Source organism: Leptonotus elevatus, chromosome 13, assembly GCF_054856555.1.
Source record: "Leptonotus elevatus isolate MCC_2025b chromosome 13, RoL_Lele_1.0, whole genome shotgun sequence".
Taxonomy (NCBI): Eukaryota; Metazoa; Chordata; class Actinopteri; order Syngnathiformes; family Syngnathidae; genus Leptonotus; species Leptonotus elevatus.
In genome coordinates this window covers 5086920-5106005 of record NC_141251.1, presented here as the reverse complement: position 1 = coordinate 5106005, position 19086 = coordinate 5086920, and the positions used below count along the sequence as shown (strand labels likewise).

Genomic DNA, 19086 nt, shown 5'->3' with positions numbered 1-19086 from the left:
ACAGTTTTACTTGAAAGTTATCTTGAAATATGACTTTTTATCTCAAGAATATGCTTTTTTTTTGTGGCAAGTATACAACTTAATTCTCATAAAATTAAAACTTAATCTTGAACTTAAAAAAACTTATTTTTTTTTAAATAAAAAAAGAGTCCATAATATATGACATTATGGCTATAATATTGAAAATAAGCATTTTAATTTTGAAAATACAGTTTTTCCTTGCTACTTTGTGGCTTGGGTATTTCTCCTTATCTTTTCAATTTTCGCTCAATGTCACTCAAATGACCTATTTTCAAATGGTGATGACTAAAAGAACGGAAAAGGGTAGAAACATACTTTTTTTCTAATGAAAGCATGGAACGCCATCTTTCATTTGGTAGCCACCATGTTTGCGTAGTCACAGCACACAATATTTTGTTTGCCTTCATAAGATGAGTTAAAATGCTCGAAATCGGCGGGATTCTTTTCGGGAGAATGTTTGGCAGTAAAAGAGTTAATCAAACTGCCCGTGGCTATTGATGCAGGCCCCTTGTATTCCCTTTTGTCTGCTATGTTGTCACACATGCTGCTAGTTTGAAAGCATATTGTTTGGTTGACAATTTGATCCATGCACGTGAGCACGACTTCATAGTAACAAGTCACAGTTGTACCTTAAAGCGCAGCGTGTGTTTTTGTTGCAGTCATTTAAAAGGCGTACGTTCTGTGCTTATGCCTCCTGCTGTTTATTCCCCTTTTCTCCTTGTTTGTGTCCTGCTTTGGTGAATCGAGATGTAATAGGCCCTCATTTAGTGGTTGAAAAACATGCTGTTGCGGCTTTTGAGATTGCGCAATTACAAGACTCTCCATCTTCTCTTCCTTCCCGCCAGGGCCGTAATGGGGCTGGACAGAGAGCCGGACGTGGTCCACATCGAGACGCGGGTCGCCAAAGGCCGTGAGTGACGCACGCCCAAGAACCCCCCTCGCCTTTTTTATTCAGAGCGAGGTCGCGAGCTGCGCCTTCACTTCGCTCTCCCTGAAGTGCAGTAAAGCAGAATAGGTCCAGCTGACAAAAAAAGTGCAAGGGGGAAGAGAGTTTCGGAGCGTTGGTGGATGTTTCTTCTACTTAACGCGTCCCTCGCGTGTCGCCCTTTCAAAGCCGCATGCCGCTCTAATGCGCAGTCAATGCAATCGTAAGCTTTGTCTTCATTTGAGGGGGGGGGGGGGGGGGGGGCGCTCGCAATCCTCAAATGGCTCAAATGTTTATTGTGTGAGTCGTCGCGGCATTGTTTCGTCTACTGAGCTTTTAATTAACATCCACCGCTGAACCTGGACAGAAAGTGCAGCCGGAAAGTGTTCACAGTGCTTCACGTTTTCACACATTTGGTTATAAGCAACATGCCTTTTTTTTTTGCCATTTAAAATTCTACTTCTGTCGCATGCACGGATTTACTAGCTGGCAGCTAATCAGAGTTATAAATTGACACAGACGGCCGAGGCCATTTTGCATACTGTCAATCAATGGCTCATCGTTCAAATCTAAATCTAAATCTAAGAACGAAGAAGATATCTCTTAATCTTCACAATTATAAGGAAGTAATTATCAGCACTACAGAATTGTGTTTATCATAATCATGACCACCACCCACATTGGTCACTACATTACTTTCCTTGAAGTAAAATAAAAAAAAATATATAAAATAATAATAATAATAATAATAATAATGAATTTTGTTTGTATAGCTCTTTTCAAAAAACTCTACACTTTACAAGAATAAAACTGATAAAAACTACAGAATCAAAAGTTAAAAATTAAGCAGGACTTCTAAAAACTTACATAAAAAAAAATACTAAAAGTATTTATATTGAAGTTAAAGCTGCTCAATGTAGAAATTTGACAAAAATCTTGACAATAGTCTTTTTATTTGACCATTTATGACTCAAACATCTTCTAATTAGCAGGTTAACACCTTAGCTGTTCACAATGGGCACTCCTGCGAGACTCTGGCCAATAGTTTTTAGACCGGATTTGGGTTCTAATTTCCCGCCCTCTGTCTACGGATATGACGTCATGTGCACCGGTATGTATGTGCAGAAGAGTGTGTGCAGTTTCATTTTTCGGCCACACGTGGCAGTAGAGATCAAAACTTGCGGATACATTTTTTTAAATACAGTATAGACTTTTAAAATATAGATTTTTTTTCGTGGGAAATGCATAGCATACCCGCATACTGTATTCAAGAATTTTAGGGGTTAGAAAAAAAATTCATTCGTACGCAGTTTTGGTGTTCATGGGCCGGCCCGTGCCAATCTCCCGTGAATAGTGGTGGGCTATTGTACATCTATTTTTCGATGATTACATACCGGCACTCGTATGTCGGCCTCCTACAGATTAACCAATTTTTTTCCCCAATATTTAAAAAAAATATATATATATATATTTTGGGGCATTTTTCATTATATGATTTGCTCACCATTTTCCTCATAACATATATAGAATTTTTATCATCATTTTTTGAAGAATTTTTTGGGGTTTGTAAATTGAGGGACGCTTCCCCCCCCACACACACCCCCACTAAGAACGACGACCATTGCTCCGTGTTGATATTTCAATTTCTCGTCAAGTCTCATTCTCCAAAGTTAACACTTTTCAGACAAAGTGAAACTGTATGGTTGATGATCAAAATTTTTTGTGGTGTTGTTGTTGAAACACGCACCTGATGTATTGACTATCTCAAGTCATGCCCCCCCCCCCCCCGCCCCTTTGCACACCACTGATTTATTCATCAGAACCTAACGTATTATTTTGGATTGTGGGAGGAGCTCCTAGCCAAGGTTCCAAACGAGAGCCTCCGAACTGCGAGGCAGACGTGCCGACCACTAGCGCGCCATGCTGCCCAGTGTTTCCCTTCAAGTGTACAATTACGTCTTAAAGATTTGATGAACTACAAGCACATTTGATGTGGCATCTCCAGTGCATACAAGCGAGACTTCAGGCTAAACGTTTGTAATTTACTCCTGATTGATTTCCTTTGGCGTGGTCTTCCCAAGGTGCTCAGTACGTGAAGTGTCGGGCCCAGCGGTGCACGGAGGCCAACAGGCAGTACCTCTTCCCGGGACACGTGGACACCAATTCGCTGGTCGTGCAGGATGAATACGTCTTCACTCAGGTCTGCGTGGCCATAAATTACTTTGTCCTTTTTATTGCACTGCGAGGTCAACTTCGCCCCCCCTGACCCCCCCCCCCCCCTTCTTGTTTTTATGCTCGCTCGACATCCAATTCATGCTTTTCCATCAAAATCCTTATAATGGCTTCCTGAAAAACATCTGTTCCCCATGTGCATTTTGATTCTGTTTCAATTCACCGTCAAGGCAGAGCGTGTTTCCAAACACACAAAAACAATTGTTTCAAACCGGAGAGAGAAGGTGGAAAAGAGCTGTGAATAAAGCGTGCGGTGTTCTTAATGCCATTCACTTAACGTTTGACTCCAATTAGACAGCAGCCGTCAGGGCCATTATTAGAATGAAATTTTCCAAATGACCTCCGCTCTCATTGATTTCCAACCCACCGCTGAGCCGTTCAGCCTTGGTGCATTCAGGCGCGCAAGTTATGCTGAACTTAAGACCGAGCAAAATAAGAATGCAGTGTAAGATTTTTTTTGCATATTTTAGGGACAGAGCCCAATTTTTACCACAGAAGACCCTGTAATGTGAATTTTGAGATGTGTTTCTAAATATACAAGTTTAAAGTTTTGGTGGTGAGGGGGCGGGGCTAGCTAAAACAGCGCCTGTGACACACTTGGGTATCTAGTATGAGTTGCCCCTTTCTCCATTATATATGAACTTAAGCTGCCCATTCACATTGTTAGCTTGCAAGCTTGCTAGTTGGCTAACGCAACCTGCGGACAACAGCTTGACATTTCATGATTTTGAAGCATAACTTTTTTTAATACTTATTTTTTTCATTCTTCAAATTTAGCAGGATTGTTAACAACATTCTCTTCTGTGATGTGTCAAAAATGATAACACATTTATTTTCATTTAACAGGGACTTTAAAAGAAGTAAATGCTTTGTGCTGCCGGCCCACTTATCAAAAAAATGGGTCTTTAAATTAAAGGACATATTTTTCACATCTTTACTGATTTGCGACTCCTTACGATGAGAAAAATATTGGCAGGTGTGTTCTTACTGGCCAACCAAACATATAAAATATATCACCACCGACAATCCTGTTTTCTCCCCTTGTAGTACCCAAGACTGACCTGCGAGAGGCAGCATGGTGCCAGAGGGCATCCAATCTGCCAAAAATACAAAGAAGAAAGACAAGTAGTAGTTTGGACTCAGATGGACTCGGCATTGACCACATACAAATTGTAAATATTATTTATTTTCGCGATTGTCAGTCCCTAGCATTTTCTAAGAAGATTGGTGAAAAAAAACAAAAAAACATTCTTCATACACCTTACCCCGGCCCACAGGCTGTTTGCTCATGATAATCTGTCAGAGGCATCCAAGAGTGGACCTTTGCTCAAAATTGCTCAAATTTGTCCCAATTATGTTTGTACCCAGTTTTAGTGATGAAGTGCTGCCTCCACGAGTGAAAATTCAGTCAATGTGATCAATCAATTTATGGGAACTCGGGTAACAATTGAAAGCTGCTCATTCCATCATCGCCATGGTAATGGAAAGCAAAGTGACCCCCCCCCCCCTCCGTCACTGTCACTTTGTATTCACGTCTCATGGGAACTTTGAGCCCTTTTTTTTCCTGTGTTGACCGTTTGTTGACTTTGTTTTTTGTTGGTTAACTTTGCATTTGATTCTCACATTATCGTGCCCCATTGGTTAAATAAACTATAAAATTGCTCTATTTAGTCTACTTTGGGATCCAAGATTCAGTATTTCCCCATTACAAGATGTTTACTTTTGAATAATTGAATATAATTGTTCTGCATTGTATTTTTATTTATGTATCTAGCCACAAATGTAATCTTTTAATTTAAAATGATGTTGCAGGAACGACGCCTCTACTAGCCAGTGACCCAGTTTCACTTCATTCGCAGACTTGATTGGAATGTCTGCATCACAAGACTGAAAAAATAAAAATAAATATACGAGGTCCAGTTTGAGAAACGCTCATTCAATAAAATTGCATTTAGTTCAGATGAGATTGCGAACGCGACGCCGGACGCGGCGTGTGGCGGGCACCCCCGCCGACGACTTTCCGGTGACTTTCATTGCCGGGTGGGTTGGTGGGTTGGTGGGGGTGGCAATAGGATTTAACTTGACAAAGAGTAATGAGGTTATCGATTGGGGCTACAACGAAATAAGCAGTCTTCAACACCTCCACGCTCCCGCGGGAAGAGAGGGAACGGTCGAGTGCAACATCCTCAAAAATGTGGCCTTAGAAAAAGCAACTCATTGATTTTCGATAGATTATTCCATTAGAGCTCTAATGTAGTGTGTAGGGGGGACGAACACCATCCTTCTACTTGATTGGAAAATAAGCAAGCGGGGCCCCGCGTTGGCCGAGGCCTCTAAGTGGATGGGAAAGTGCGAGTGCATTAAGGTCCTCCAGACGCGCTGTAGATAAAGTCAACATCATTTCCAGCGCCTCTTAACTTGGGACTAATTGAGATAATGATGAGCGTTTCTGTTGTGCTTGCATTTCGGCACGCACTTGACTCCGCGCGGAGGCCTTTTGGAAATTGTGAAAATAAATACAGTACACCTCCTTCAGGAGACGCCTTCCATTCGCCGCCCTTGTTTTACAGCATCTCGGGTGCCTGAAAATTCTCTCACATATGTCTCAAGGAGAGAGAGAGAGAGAGAGAGAAAAAAAAGAGCCTCCCGTCCCCATTTCAGTTTTCTATCAGACAGCCTCCAAAGAAATAAATACAAAGTTGCGTTCATGTAATGTCAGGTTACTCAGCGAAGACATGAATAGCATTGCTGTCAAAAGTTTAGCGATGCTACAGTTGCGCCAGTTGTTATTGACACGTTGAAAGCGTCGGCGTCTTATTTAGCCGTTCTAGCGAGTTCTCGCTCCTCTTCCGCCACTCTAACTGTCAAACCTGCAGATCTCCTCCCGGCTCAAAGGCACATTTTCTGAACCCTCGTTGCGCTTTGTCGAAGGGGGTTTTGTCACGTTCCTCGAGGAGAAAAAAAAACACACAAGCGTCCTCGCTTTGCACTCTCGCCTTTCCTGTGGGAAAATAATGACAATGTAAGTCTACCCAGGGGCCCGTAATACACTCCGAGGTTCAACAGACAAGAAAAAGGCTGCTTAGAAAGCTTAAATGACATATATTACGCTTTTTTTTTTTTGCAATTGAAACCAGTTACCGTTAGTCGTAAAAGTCCTTGTAAAGTGAAAATAAATGCATTCTAAATATGAAACATCACAGATGACAGTGTTCTTAACAATCCTGCCAAATTTTAATGATAAAAAAAAAAGTCGGTAAGTATGTGAGTCTGAAAATCACACGGTTGTGGGCGTGTCCATTGAATGGGCCCAGTCAACTGTCAATTGTCAATCAAATACCACCATGTTTGAATTGTGAAAATATATCTACTTAAAATAACCCTAGTGCCTGGAAAATATCTCACCTGGTCAACATGGGGCTTTTCCAAGCTGTGACAACGAGGCGCTCTAAATCAGCCACGCTAGCCTGAAGCTCTGGTCCACAAGATGGCTGTCCCAAAAAAATTTAAAATCACTCCTGCGTCTTTACTCTTCTGACTTTCTCTGCGTGTCATGCATGCACTCACGGAATACAACGAGGCACTCTAAAGCTATCCAAAGGGAAGATAGCATGTCGAAATGTGTCCCGGATAACTGCTGATGTGAACGAAGGTGCTCAAGTTCCTATACAGTAGGGGAGGGGTGACTCATGCTGGGGCCCAAGCACGACCCTGGGTCCCATTTTTGCCACGGCAAAAAAATAAAATAGTGAAAAAAAGTTGAATCTCCACAATTGAGTACTGCTAATGTTACATACAGTAACAATGGGTCAGAAGAGCCCAACGGGCCGGCTCGCTCTCAAATTCATTTTTCAGAAACAGGCAGACGACGAAAGATTTACTTGGTTGTTTGATTTTGCGCTTGATGTGTGGACAGTCAACTGTTTGGATGCAAGCCATTAAAAAAGTAACATTTCCAATATTTGTCTTTTTGTTCTCACCATTTGAACACAGTCTTTCCTGACAGGCTAATTGATCTTTCTTTTATCAACTTTCACACCACCCAAGGTTCTTTTTTAATTTGTAAAATGCCAAACAATAAAAAAAAAATTGGGTTGTAACCGCATGAAAAATTTTTTTTGCTGAAAAGCTTCATCAAACAGGATGTATGTCGTTTGATTGGTGGTGTGATGGTTAAGTAATGGACGCTTCTTTGCTTTTCATCACCAAGGTAACCAAGTCAGGACGAGCCAGCTACTTTGTGTCCTACATGAGAGAATCATTCAAACAGATGCAGTTACCCAAATATTGTCTGCCAAAGGTATGTGTCAATAAGCAACACCTAATGTACATTCTGGACATTGCTCTCATGGTGGATTGTGTTAAACGTCCACATAATAAAAATACCAAATGAACTAATAGACACTATGAATAAATGTTTTCAAAGTCAACTGAATAGACAAAATCAAAAATGTTTGTTTTTCATTAGTGCTGTATTCACAAAAAGAATCGTGCATTTCAAAAAAATAAAGTGCCATTATGAGAATATGATTTGAGCTGACAATATTCAAAAGGTTCATACATTCAAGGTGCTATATTCAAGCTTTTAAGGGATGTTTTGTCAGCACCAGCTTTTTCAATGTCTTTTAAATGGATTTCTATTACATGCCAAAACAGTGGAAACGTTTAAATATCCTTGGCCAAGAGTAAACAGACTTACAGTTTTATATCCAGTTCAATATGGTAAATAAAAAAACATAAAAGGCACCCTTGAATGGCGCTTGTGCGAGGACCCTGTTGGGGGCAATTTAGAGATGGTGAGGAAACGGTACAGCAAAAATTGTTCTCTGTGTGCCATCAACTTGGACATTGAAAAACGTTGTCGAACATCTGTAGTGCTGAAGAAAAAAAAAGTTGTGTTTATTATTTTTATTTTTATTTTTAAAAGCATACAGTGGAATTGATTGTCCGTTGCATTAAAATAAAAAAAATTTTGTGGGAGCTAAAAACACCCAATAAAGTACAAAATTGTTGCAAACATCTTTAAAAAATCAAAAATAAAAAAGCTTACCTATCACTGTTGGAAAAGTTTTTTCCAAACTTACCTTGGCGTGCATCTGGTCACATTAGCCACAATGTTAGCAATCCCCCTTTTTATTTTTTATTTTTTTTAAACCTCTGTTACAATTAGCTGCCACATATAAGGACTTTACAAAAAAAACAACTGTATACTGTAGAGAGAGAAAAGTGTCTCAGAGATGTGTACGCGACGAGTACCTGAGTAAAAAAAAAAAACAGCATAGATGAATAGATAGATGCTACATGCTAATGTTGATGCTAAGCTAACATCAGTGCTTTCTATTACCTTTGATGCGATGGCTAAAATGGCCGCCACATTGACATGTTTTTTTTTTTTTTGCCTGCTCTACTGTAAGTCTGTTTATCTATAACAAGATAGCAGAGAGAGTTCAAATATATCAATTAGCACTATAGAATTTTACAGCGCTAATGCAGCTAACGCAGCTAACGCAGCTAACGCTACAATGTGTCTCCCATCGCCTTGTGGCCTCCGGCGTGCAGGACATGCATATCATCAGCACAGATGAGAAGCAAGTGTTTGCTGCGGTCCAGGAGTGGAACCAGAACCACACGTACAGCCTGTACATCTCCGACTCGACCGGCGTCTATTTCACCCTCTCGCTGGAAAATCTCAGGACCACCAGGGGACCCACTGGTAACCTGCTGGTCGACATCTACAAGGTAGTGTGACTTTTTTTTCTTCATCCTGCATACAGAATTGTGATTTAGTAGTGACATTTTAAGAGTCTTAATTACAGTGGCGTGACATTTGGGACTTGCCTGACTTAATCCAACTTTTAATACTTTTTAATACCACAACTATTACGTCGCAATTAGGGAATGGGCATATTGATACTGTGGTATCGATATATTGGTACTTACATGCTTCTCATTTGTCTTCGATTTCCTTCTGGCACAATTGTGCTGCCAAAAAAAAAAAAAAAAAAACGCGGTGGTTTGTTTTTTTCTCCCACTCGATAAAGTTAAGGCAATGTGCCGAGTCTGTGACATTTTTTTACACAAGCAATTTTTTGAAACCCCTGAAGACCACACATCCTGAGACCCACAGTGAGCTTGAAAAAAAAAAAAAAAAGACAAGCTACACCAAAAGTCCAGTTAACTCAACAACCCGCTGTCTGACAAAAGAGCCGGCTCGAAAGGTGGCAAAAGTAAAAGTGTATCCAGGTAGCAATAGCACTCTTACCTTTGCCGGTGTCGTGATGAAGATGATGCTTGTGTTGTGGCTGTTCCTTATTCTGAAGTCAGCCCAATTTTAACCATACACTTCAAGTGAGGAACTATATCCAGTTGTTGATGACCTAAAACATACATTTGTTTTAGTAAAGTTGACAAAATATTTTGCTTAATTATGTAAAATTTGTATGCGTGAATTTGCTTCTAAATACGTACTAATAGTAATTGAGCCAGGTATTATTATGTATTTATTTTTTTAATTATTGTTTCATTGTGGACCAGTGAGAGACAAAAGGTTGTAAAGGGAGGATTTAAGTTTTGATTTTTATATTTAAAAAAGGGAAGCAAATAGGAGATAAACATTTTTCTTTTTTGTTTTATTATGTATTATAATACAATAAATCTGATAGACAGTATTTTTTTTTACGTGATTTGCCTGTTAGCATAATTATATTTTACCAAATGAATAAATCAATCAATAAATCATTCAAGACATTCTCAATATCAGTATTGGCATTGATGAAAAAGAATCTGTATTGTGTCAAATCCAAAAAGTGTGATATTGCCCATCACTAGCCTCAATCAATCAATCAATCAATCAATCAATACTACACACACAAAAATGTAATATAACAGCTTGCTGGTCAGAAATGTCAGTTAATTTAAATTCAGGATAAAATCTAGAGACTGAAATTCTATTACACTCACACGTGATATTAATTTTTATTTGCAAAGCATAATATTTAACCATTTCAGTATAGTGAACTTTGAAAGACCTTTGAAGAAAATTTAGATTATTTTCCCCAAATTATCTTCTTCATCGTTTTACTTATGTTAACTTAGCACACAATCCATCCATTTTCCTCACAAGGGTCGCGGTGGGTGCTCATCCCAGCTGGCTTCGGGCAGTAGGCGGGGCACACCCACAACTGGTTGCCAGCCAATCCAGGCCAAGAATACACTAAATACAACTTATTAGTTTTAACCTGTAAACCAGGTATATAAAAAAAACAAAAAAACACGCTTAGCTAAATTCAAGAACATTTGATTTTCACCCTGCCGTAAAATCCAGAATTGACCGTGATCGTATCGTTCCGGGCTAACGTTGTGTGACTGTCCAGGTGGAGGGAATAAACGGCATGTATCTGGCCAACAAGTTGGTGGACAACCGCATCAAGACGTTCATCACCTACGACAAAGGACAAACCTGGGCCCTGCTGCCGGCGCCCGCCGCCGATGTGGCCGGCAACAACATCCACTGCGTGACGGTGAGCCAACGGATTCTCTGGTTCCCGGGAAACGGCGCTCACGTATCATGCGTCGCACGTTTCGACCTCATCAGCCGCGCTTTGGATGCTCTTTGATTTACGGCCTAAATTTGCAAAAGGCCGGCCGCGGCGGGCGCTTCGGTTTTCGCCGTTCCCAGCCTCCCTAAATGACCAACGGGGAGGCTCGGGCGGTGAAATAGTTTTATTATCCTTGTAAGTCACGCCGTGTCATTAGGTGTCGTTTCAGGGGGGCAGATTTTCCATTAACCTGCGTGACTTCATTTCGCCAAATGTAGTCGCGCCAGGCTAATGAATGTTAGATTACGATGAATTATTATACGTGGATGTGTTGTCAGTGCGTCAGCAAGTGAGATATGAAACGTATTTTCTCACTTTAAATCACTATGCTTTGATTGATTGATTTTTGTGGGGGGGGGGGGGGGGGGTTGTGCGATATGGTAAAAAAAAAAATGCTGGGTTGTTTTTGTAACTGACTTGCTGGGTGGCTGTGGATTTGGAGTAGATTGGGTTACTTTTACCCAAGGTTGGGTTATCTGGACCCAGCAGATTGGGTTGCAGATTCACTCGAAAAACATTTGGGTAAAGAAATAACTGTGAAATTGGATCAAAAAGGGACAGACTCCAATTTTTTGGGTCGTTCAAGTCAAAAGGTTGGGTCAAATGAATAACCCATAAAATAACACATTTAGAGGGGGGGGGTTACTTATTTGGGCCAATTTTGGGGGGTTAAAAAATATTGTTCTTTTGTACAAACCCATTAAATCAGATTGTTTTGCGGAATATTCATTTGATTCATATTTTTGTGTTATGTAATTAATGCAAAAAGACTTGATCCCTTTTTGACACCATTTTTGACCAGTTGTTTTTTAAACCCTTCAAATCTTAGTTTTAAAAATAAAAAAGGACCGACCCGCTAACTTTGGTCAATTTGACCCAAATTTGGGTTGTTTTGTTCGGTTGTTTTTATACAAAAAAGGGATTGTTTTGTACATTTTTATAATAAAATTTGGTCAAATTAACCCAAGTAGCGGGGTGGTCCATTTTTTTTCTTTTTTTAACCAGAATTGGGTTATTTTTGACTCAGAGCAAAAAAACATAGACCAATAATATTATAACATGACACCAGCTATTGTATGTTAAATAGGAGTTGGAGTTTATCAACAGTAAACCTCCTTTATCAAATTGTAGCCCATCAGGAGAGCTCAACAAATCTTATAAATTCATCGATTTTTTTTCTTCTTTTCATTTTTCGTGCACAGTACATGAACAAAAAATCGGACCCTTTTTGCTAAGCGTCATTAGCTTAGTTAGCGCCACAGCCCATTAGTCGCATAACGTTAGCATTTTGGTTAACGAGCTAACAACAGCGTCCCATTATTTGTCCGCTAACGATGCTAAATTGCTTACGGTCTGTACTGTAGCACGACCAAAGGTGTGCTGCCGTGCTTGTCGATTTCAAACAATCCAGCCGACTGATCCAGTTCCTTTTATCTGGATAATGTAGTATTTTCAGTTATTTTCATTTAAAATGACCAAAAATATTTATACTCTGACATATAGCGCAGCCGTGGTTGCTTTCAGGATTCCCAGTGGAATATATTGTGCACATCATCATCTACGCGCTGTACTGTATCTCACCCAGGGCTATATTTCACATTTCCCTTTGTTGCAACGATGACCCCAATACTGACCTCTGACCCTTCCCCCCGCTCCCTAGCACCGCCTGCCATAACCTTAGTGGCCTTATTGATGTTTTCCAATATGCTGCATAATGAGTGGAAATGATTTTCCATTTCTTTGCATCGCATCCTGGGAGTCTTTAATTACACGCTTGTTTGCGCTAATAAAAAAAACAAAATGGAAAATTAAATGCCCTCCATTTCCTTGTTGTTGTTTTTTCTTTCTGGGAAACAACAAACGTGTCTTTTGTTTCTTCCCTGAAAATGGGAGCACTTTTCTGTAATGTTGAAGACAAGGTCGCTTCCGATTGATTGCAGGAAAAACGAGACACAATTACGTCCGCGTGTAATGTGATGCTATTCTTAATCTGATTCCTTTTGTTGACAGCCTTTTTGTTCGCTGCATCTTCACCTGGAGATGTCTGAGAATCCCTACACGTCCGGACCCATCACCAGCAAAAAGTCAGTACCGGGAATCATTGTGGCCACAGGTATGGTATTTTGTTATTAGCATTTATGCATTTGAACCTATTCTATATCATTTTTTTCTTGTTGTATAACCTCTCTGTCTACTGTTTTGAATCAGTGTTTTGAAATCTACTTGGGTGGGTGGACACCGTGGGGGCAGGGGGTCGCGGGGTGGGGGGGGGGGGCAAATGGGGGTTCCCAGTCCTGCTACTTGCGTCTCCTCTAACCTCATGATCCACAAGTGGTTGCGACAAGTTATTTATATATATATATATTTTTTTTTTTTATTAAATTTTCTTGAAATATACTCGATGGCCAGTTTACTTGGGTGGCCCGCCCAAGTATTAACATGGTGTGGGAAACACTGAGTGGATAGTGGGGGCCAAAATAGCTCAAATCTGCATATAACTGACAGCCCAAAAAAATACCGATTTTTTTTTATAAACCACAAATAAACATTTTCCAAACAGCACATTTTTTAAAAGTGTAATTAAGTATTTTTAAAAAAAGTGCAAAACAAAAAAAAGTGGAAAATTGGCAAGTGTGCACCAGGTCCACTGTAATATCCTCTTCCCTTTGCATTAATAGAATAAACGAATTACAAAACTCAACAAAAAAAACACTTAACATTCTCCTGAAAATTATTTAGCCCCAAAAATATTTCTGTCAAATTTGAACGATACAAGGGCTTCGTCCTGTTAAAAATCGATTTGAAAATGATTTATTCCACCTCTTCTTCGCCATTTTCATCAAACTGTGAAGGGGTCGAATGATTTATAACCGCAACCAATCAGCGTCGCCGGTATCTGCACTGATGCTGTATGTCTGTCAAATATTTCCTCAAAAGAGTCAAACAAAATGACACATACTTAGTCTTACAAACATCTTCTTACTGTCTTTCTTTTCTTCATTTTTTTTCTTTTTTAAATTGCAAATCCATGCGTGTTATCTGCATGCGTGCACCACGCGGCCCACTGGAGGCCAAGATGCACACAACAGAAGCAGCACATATAATACCTCCCGGGCAAGTGGAATAAGATTATTGAGTGTGTCTAAGAACAGAAGGCAACTCAACTTTATTTATTTATTTATAGGCTACTTAAAAAAAAACAACAACCACAGTATTGGACACAATAATGATCGAACGTGAATCCCAATAAACAGTAAGAATGATGCTCATGTTGACGATGATGATAATTGGAAATACTTTAATTGTTATTTCATGATGCCATGTTCCACTTGTGTGCAATATTTGTATTACTTTTTGTTTTGTTTTATTTAATGCTGTGCATAATGTTGCAGTTGCTTCCAATAATCATTTTAGAGGCGGGACTTGTAAAAACCGCTGGATTTTGTATAGCACTCGTCCTCACTCAGGTCTACCCAATCGGATAATCAGCCTCAAAGGAGGATAAATGCTCAAATTGAATCCAATTGCCATTTTGTGTGTACCCCGCTTTAGAAAGCTCGGTTGTTGTTTTTTTTCACACGATAACGCAGCGCCTCTTTTTGCCTTCGAGCTTAAATCTCAGTTGAATATAAAGTTGCATTAATGTGTCCTCTGTTGGAAGAATTCCGCCTTTTTATCAGTTGATGTACATTTTGTCCGCTCTCCCCTGCTTTCAACTAGGCAATATCGGAACACAATTGTCCTCTGCCAACCTTGGCATGTTCATAACGGCTGATGCAGGAAATAGCTGGCGACAGGTGGGCCAGCGCACGCACGCGCGCACGCACGCACGTGCACGCAGCATCGAAAGAAAATCAATGTGTGTCGTTAGCACAACTGTTGTTTTTTCTTTCTTCTTGTGAAGATCTTTGATGAAGAGCACAACATTTGGTTCCTGGACAATGGAGGAGCTTTGCTGGCCGTGCTGCACGCGCCCACGCCGATTCGACACTTGTGGTGCGTATACGGCTATTATTCGATAGTAGGACGGAATTGCGGGCGGAGATTTTTTTTTTGTTTATTTTTGATGTCCAAGTTTACATGATCGGTGTGCAGTAGATGTCGTATGGAAAGCCTCATATTCAATGTCCTTAATAACTAGCTGCTATTACTGCTGCTTACTGCACCGCATTTAAAATTATTATGCAAATTCTCCGATTTTTATAAATAGTCTATGCAAGTGTCACGAAGCATAATTTTCAAGTCATCAGATTTTTTTTTTTTACAGCAAACCTTCCAATCATAACAGTATTCTTTTTTTATTCAATAATTGGGGACGTTCGATACCACGTTTTTTCCCCCAGACTCACTGATACCTTTTGATATTTTTGATCAAATTTAATGCAACAAAAATTTCTCTCTGATGCAGATGATGATTCATTGTCAAACTGCCGCAGTATAGCGCCAACTACTGCTGAGGAGGACTTACTCCATGTCAGATTTTTCCCTCCCTAAATATCAATATATAACGTATATATTTTTTCCTAAATATGAGTACTCAATACCTTAATATAAGGCTGGTATTCGCCCGATACCGATACCAGGTATCTGTACTTCTCCATCCATAATAATTTTGTTCCCTATGTATTACTGTGCCAATGTATTATGCACAGCAGTGTTTCAAGACATTTTATAGTTAGAATTTTTTTTAAATGAGTCATTTGTTGCATTAGGAGGTAATATTTGCTGAAGTCAAAAGTCATTTCAAACCAAAACAGTTTAACAGGTCAGGTTGCATTTTATCAAAGGACCAAAATTTTACGTTTATAAACAAACTAAAACTAACCAAATACTAAAATATCCTTTGTTTTCATCTTTGTCAATTAATTTGATAAATGAACTTTTGGAGGTTGATTTTAAATGTTTTATTTCAGTATTACTGTACCACGGTACAAAAAGGAAGGTCAAACATTTGGGAAATGTAGTTGACTTTATTACATAATAGTTATTGTGACCAAATACAAATATTCCATTAAAAAATATATCAAACTAATACTAAAACTAATAAAACACTCAACTAAATTAGTGCATTTAAAAAAACTAAAAACACTCTAAAAACTCATCAAAACTAAATTTCAATAGCCAGTTGCCCAAAACTGATTGAGCACGTCACTAGTGGTTCTAGTAGCGCACAGATATCAACTAGTGTGCGATTTTGCCTCACTAGTAGCATGTAGTTGTCCTACTAGTTTCTAACCTTCATTATTTCAGGCACTTATTATTCCGCTCACTTGTTTGTCGTGCAATAACTCCCACACAATACGTCCGATTTACACCGTTCAAATTTCAACTTGCTTCAAAAATTCCCGCCTCCCGGGGCATATATTGACTAATTCCACATCACTTACAGTATTCGCACAATTTAACGTTAAATATAAACTTTCCCCCATTCATTTTCAATGATTGCAGTTCAAGGTTTCTTTTTATTCATTTATCATTTAACAAATAGCGTCCGAGCACACGGACGTGAAACTGGATATCGAGAATATGGAATGAACGCTTTCCATTTTTCGCTGCTCCTCAACTGTCACGATCGTTTCCAGCGGCGTCGAGTCAGTTCCAGCCAGCTGCCCGCCGCCGGGATGCGACGCCATGAGTGCTTTTATGTAAATGACACGCACCACAAGTTGGAAATTGGAGGCTGCGAACGGCCTCCTCGGTCGCTCACGTTGCGGCGGCTTTGCAACGCCGTCTACTTTGGCGTCCGCGCGCTCGCCAGCCCTCCTGTCATAAGTGATTAAGCTGCTCAAGAGGTGATTTCTACGCCGGCCCAAATCTATTTCCCGTGCTACAACCCGAGTCATATCTCTCTTTGTGGACGTTTTGTCACTTACATGCGGGAGGAACATTTATCCTTTTGTTTTTGGCTGTCCTGAAATCTTTCTCACCTTGAGGAGCATCTGAAGTGCTTCATTATTTTTCCTTTTCATACAAAACAAAAAGCGTTTATCATATTTCACATCTCCTCATTTCTCTTGTTGTTTGATGTTGTTCTCCTCAACGCCGCACTCTGTTGTGTCACATGAAGGATCAGTCTAGACGAAGGCAAGAAGTGGGACCGTCACACTTTCTCCCTGGCGCCTCTCTACGTGGACGGGGTCCTGATGGAGTCGGAGTCGGACAATCATATTATCACGTAAGCGAAACCTTCGAAATTTCCCGGTACGTGCTCCCAAAATTCCAAACTTCACATGTATGTTTATAGTCACGACATGAAGGTTTCTCTATGACAAGTTTGGGTTATAAGCCAAATTTGGGGTGATTTTTTTTTTTTTACCCCACATACGGTATTTTGTACAAAATTTGGATACTCTTTGGAAGTGTTACAACCAAGTCATTTATTTATTTATTTTTATTTTTGAGCACTCAAAATGTTAAATGGCATCAGACCTATATATATATATATATATATATATATATATATATATATATATATATATATATTTGAGACACTTTTGGCATTTTGGACTCGTAATATGCTCAAATGAAATTTTAATTTTAAATCATCTCTCCATAGTTTCTTTGGACATTTCAGCCATCGGTCAGAGTGGCAGCTGATGAAGATCGACTACAAGGGCCTGTTCACTCAGAGATGCATGGATGGGGACTATCAGACGTGGTCCCTGCACAACAAGGTAACAGCTAGACTCCTTTTCTTCTTACTGATTACCAACATCAGGTCTAACCTGCCTGCAGGATTTACACCGATCACCAAATTAGAGCCCTTCAACTCATTAAAAGACACTTTTTAGTGTTCGCACTCGCACAAGGTGGTAAAAGGCCAAATGGAATATTTTTTAAATTCCCCATCTTACAGTAACGTCCCATGGAAATTTACCATTTTTTGTAACCAGACTTCTGAATGTTTATCTAAGTAATGCAATAATGTGTGAAATTATACCTTGATTTTTGTACAAAATCCTACTAAATTCACCTAAAAGTCATCTCATTTTGTTTGGTGTCACCGTCGACACCTTTTCGTGTGTTTGTGTTTTCTTCCAAGGGTGAGCTGTGCGTGATGGGCGAGAAGCAGATTTTCATGAAGCGCAGGCCCGGAAACCGCTGCATGCTGTCCCAGGACTATTCCCGGATCTCTTCATCCGAGCCGTGCCAGTGCACCGCCTACGACTTTGAATGGTGACTACTTCTTCTCCCCATTAAACACTTCCAAATGTCCCCAAAGTTATCGCTAATTGCTTCCCTGACATGTTTGCAAAGAGACTCGCGCATCAAGTGGACATTAATTAAAGACACAAGGATCCGTTTGCATGCATTAATACAATATCAGCTTCCAAGAGTAGCAAATATGACTGTGTTCTTTCAATCTAATTATAGTAAGAACTTTTCATCACTCCGCTGCGATTTGCATGTCAAATAGCTTATTAGAATACAATTAATAATGAATTGCTCAATTAATTTTAAATGTCTGTCAGAAATTCTGTTTGATCAGGCTTGTCTGACAATCTTGTCGCTATTTATGGCATTAAAATATGCCGCTATGAAACAATTATGAAAGCTTCCTTCGTGAAGTTTGGATTATTTGACTTGCCAGTCTGGAGAATTCTATAAAAGTCTTTCTTTTTTTCTTTTTTTCTTTTTCTTTCTTTTTTTTTTGCAGTGACTACGGCTGGGAACGTCGCAAGGATGGGAAGTGCTCCCCTGCTTTTTGGTTCGATCCGAATGGCGTGGCCAAAAGTTGCAGCACGGGACAGAGTTTCTTCAACAGCACCGGGTAAGCGTTCAATACACTTGCACCTTAGAAATCAAAAAGAATTTTACCATTGGAATTGTTTGTTGTTCACTTACACCCCCAATTGTTACTAGTAAGGCAAAAATGGAAGTGAAGTGCTATATGTTACTTTTTTTTGTGTGTCTGTGTGTGTATTAGTGAGTAGAAATGTCATACAGTCATTCTTCTAGTGTTCTACACTCTAAAAAAAGATCATTGTTGAACTAATTTAAGATTACAAATTGAATTGTTAACCAACTTCATAAAATTGCTTCAATTGCAATCAAATTAAATTAATCCAAAGTGAATATATTAAGTTTCATTAATTATGAGTTCATTAAATTTAATATATTCACTTCAATTAAATGAATCCAAAATTAACCCAAAGTGAATGTATTAGGGCTGTGCAATTAATTGAAAGTCAATTATAACACTCCAAAATTACAAAATCAGCAGAATCATAAAAAAAAGATTATTAATACTATTTTTTTTAGTTATTTAAATAATACATTTGCACCTTAATTTTGTTTTAAATTAGAGGG

At 39.3% G+C, this 19086-nt stretch overlaps 1 protein-coding gene across 1 annotated transcript in view; it reads left to right on the top strand.

The window, feature by feature from the left end:
- Positions 1–19086, top strand: part of LOC147163559 (VPS10 domain-containing receptor SorCS3-like) — a 68846-nt gene that overhangs the window by 31276 nt on the left and 18484 nt on the right. Inside the window, exons 6-17 of the mRNA XM_086092318.1 lie at positions 867–931; positions 3028–3146; positions 7389–7478; positions 8738–8917; positions 10552–10698; positions 12787–12889; positions 14497–14573; positions 14681–14772; positions 16844–16951; positions 17333–17450; positions 17819–17952; positions 18434–18547. Of these exons, the coding sequence (XP_085948444.1) occupies positions 867–931; positions 3028–3146; positions 7389–7478; positions 8738–8917; positions 10552–10698; positions 12787–12889; positions 14497–14573; positions 14681–14772; positions 16844–16951; positions 17333–17450; positions 17819–17952; positions 18434–18547 (1347 nt within the window). The remainder of the gene's footprint in view (positions 1–866; positions 932–3027; positions 3147–7388; positions 7479–8737; positions 8918–10551; positions 10699–12786; positions 12890–14496; positions 14574–14680; positions 14773–16843; positions 16952–17332; positions 17451–17818; positions 17953–18433; positions 18548–19086) is intronic.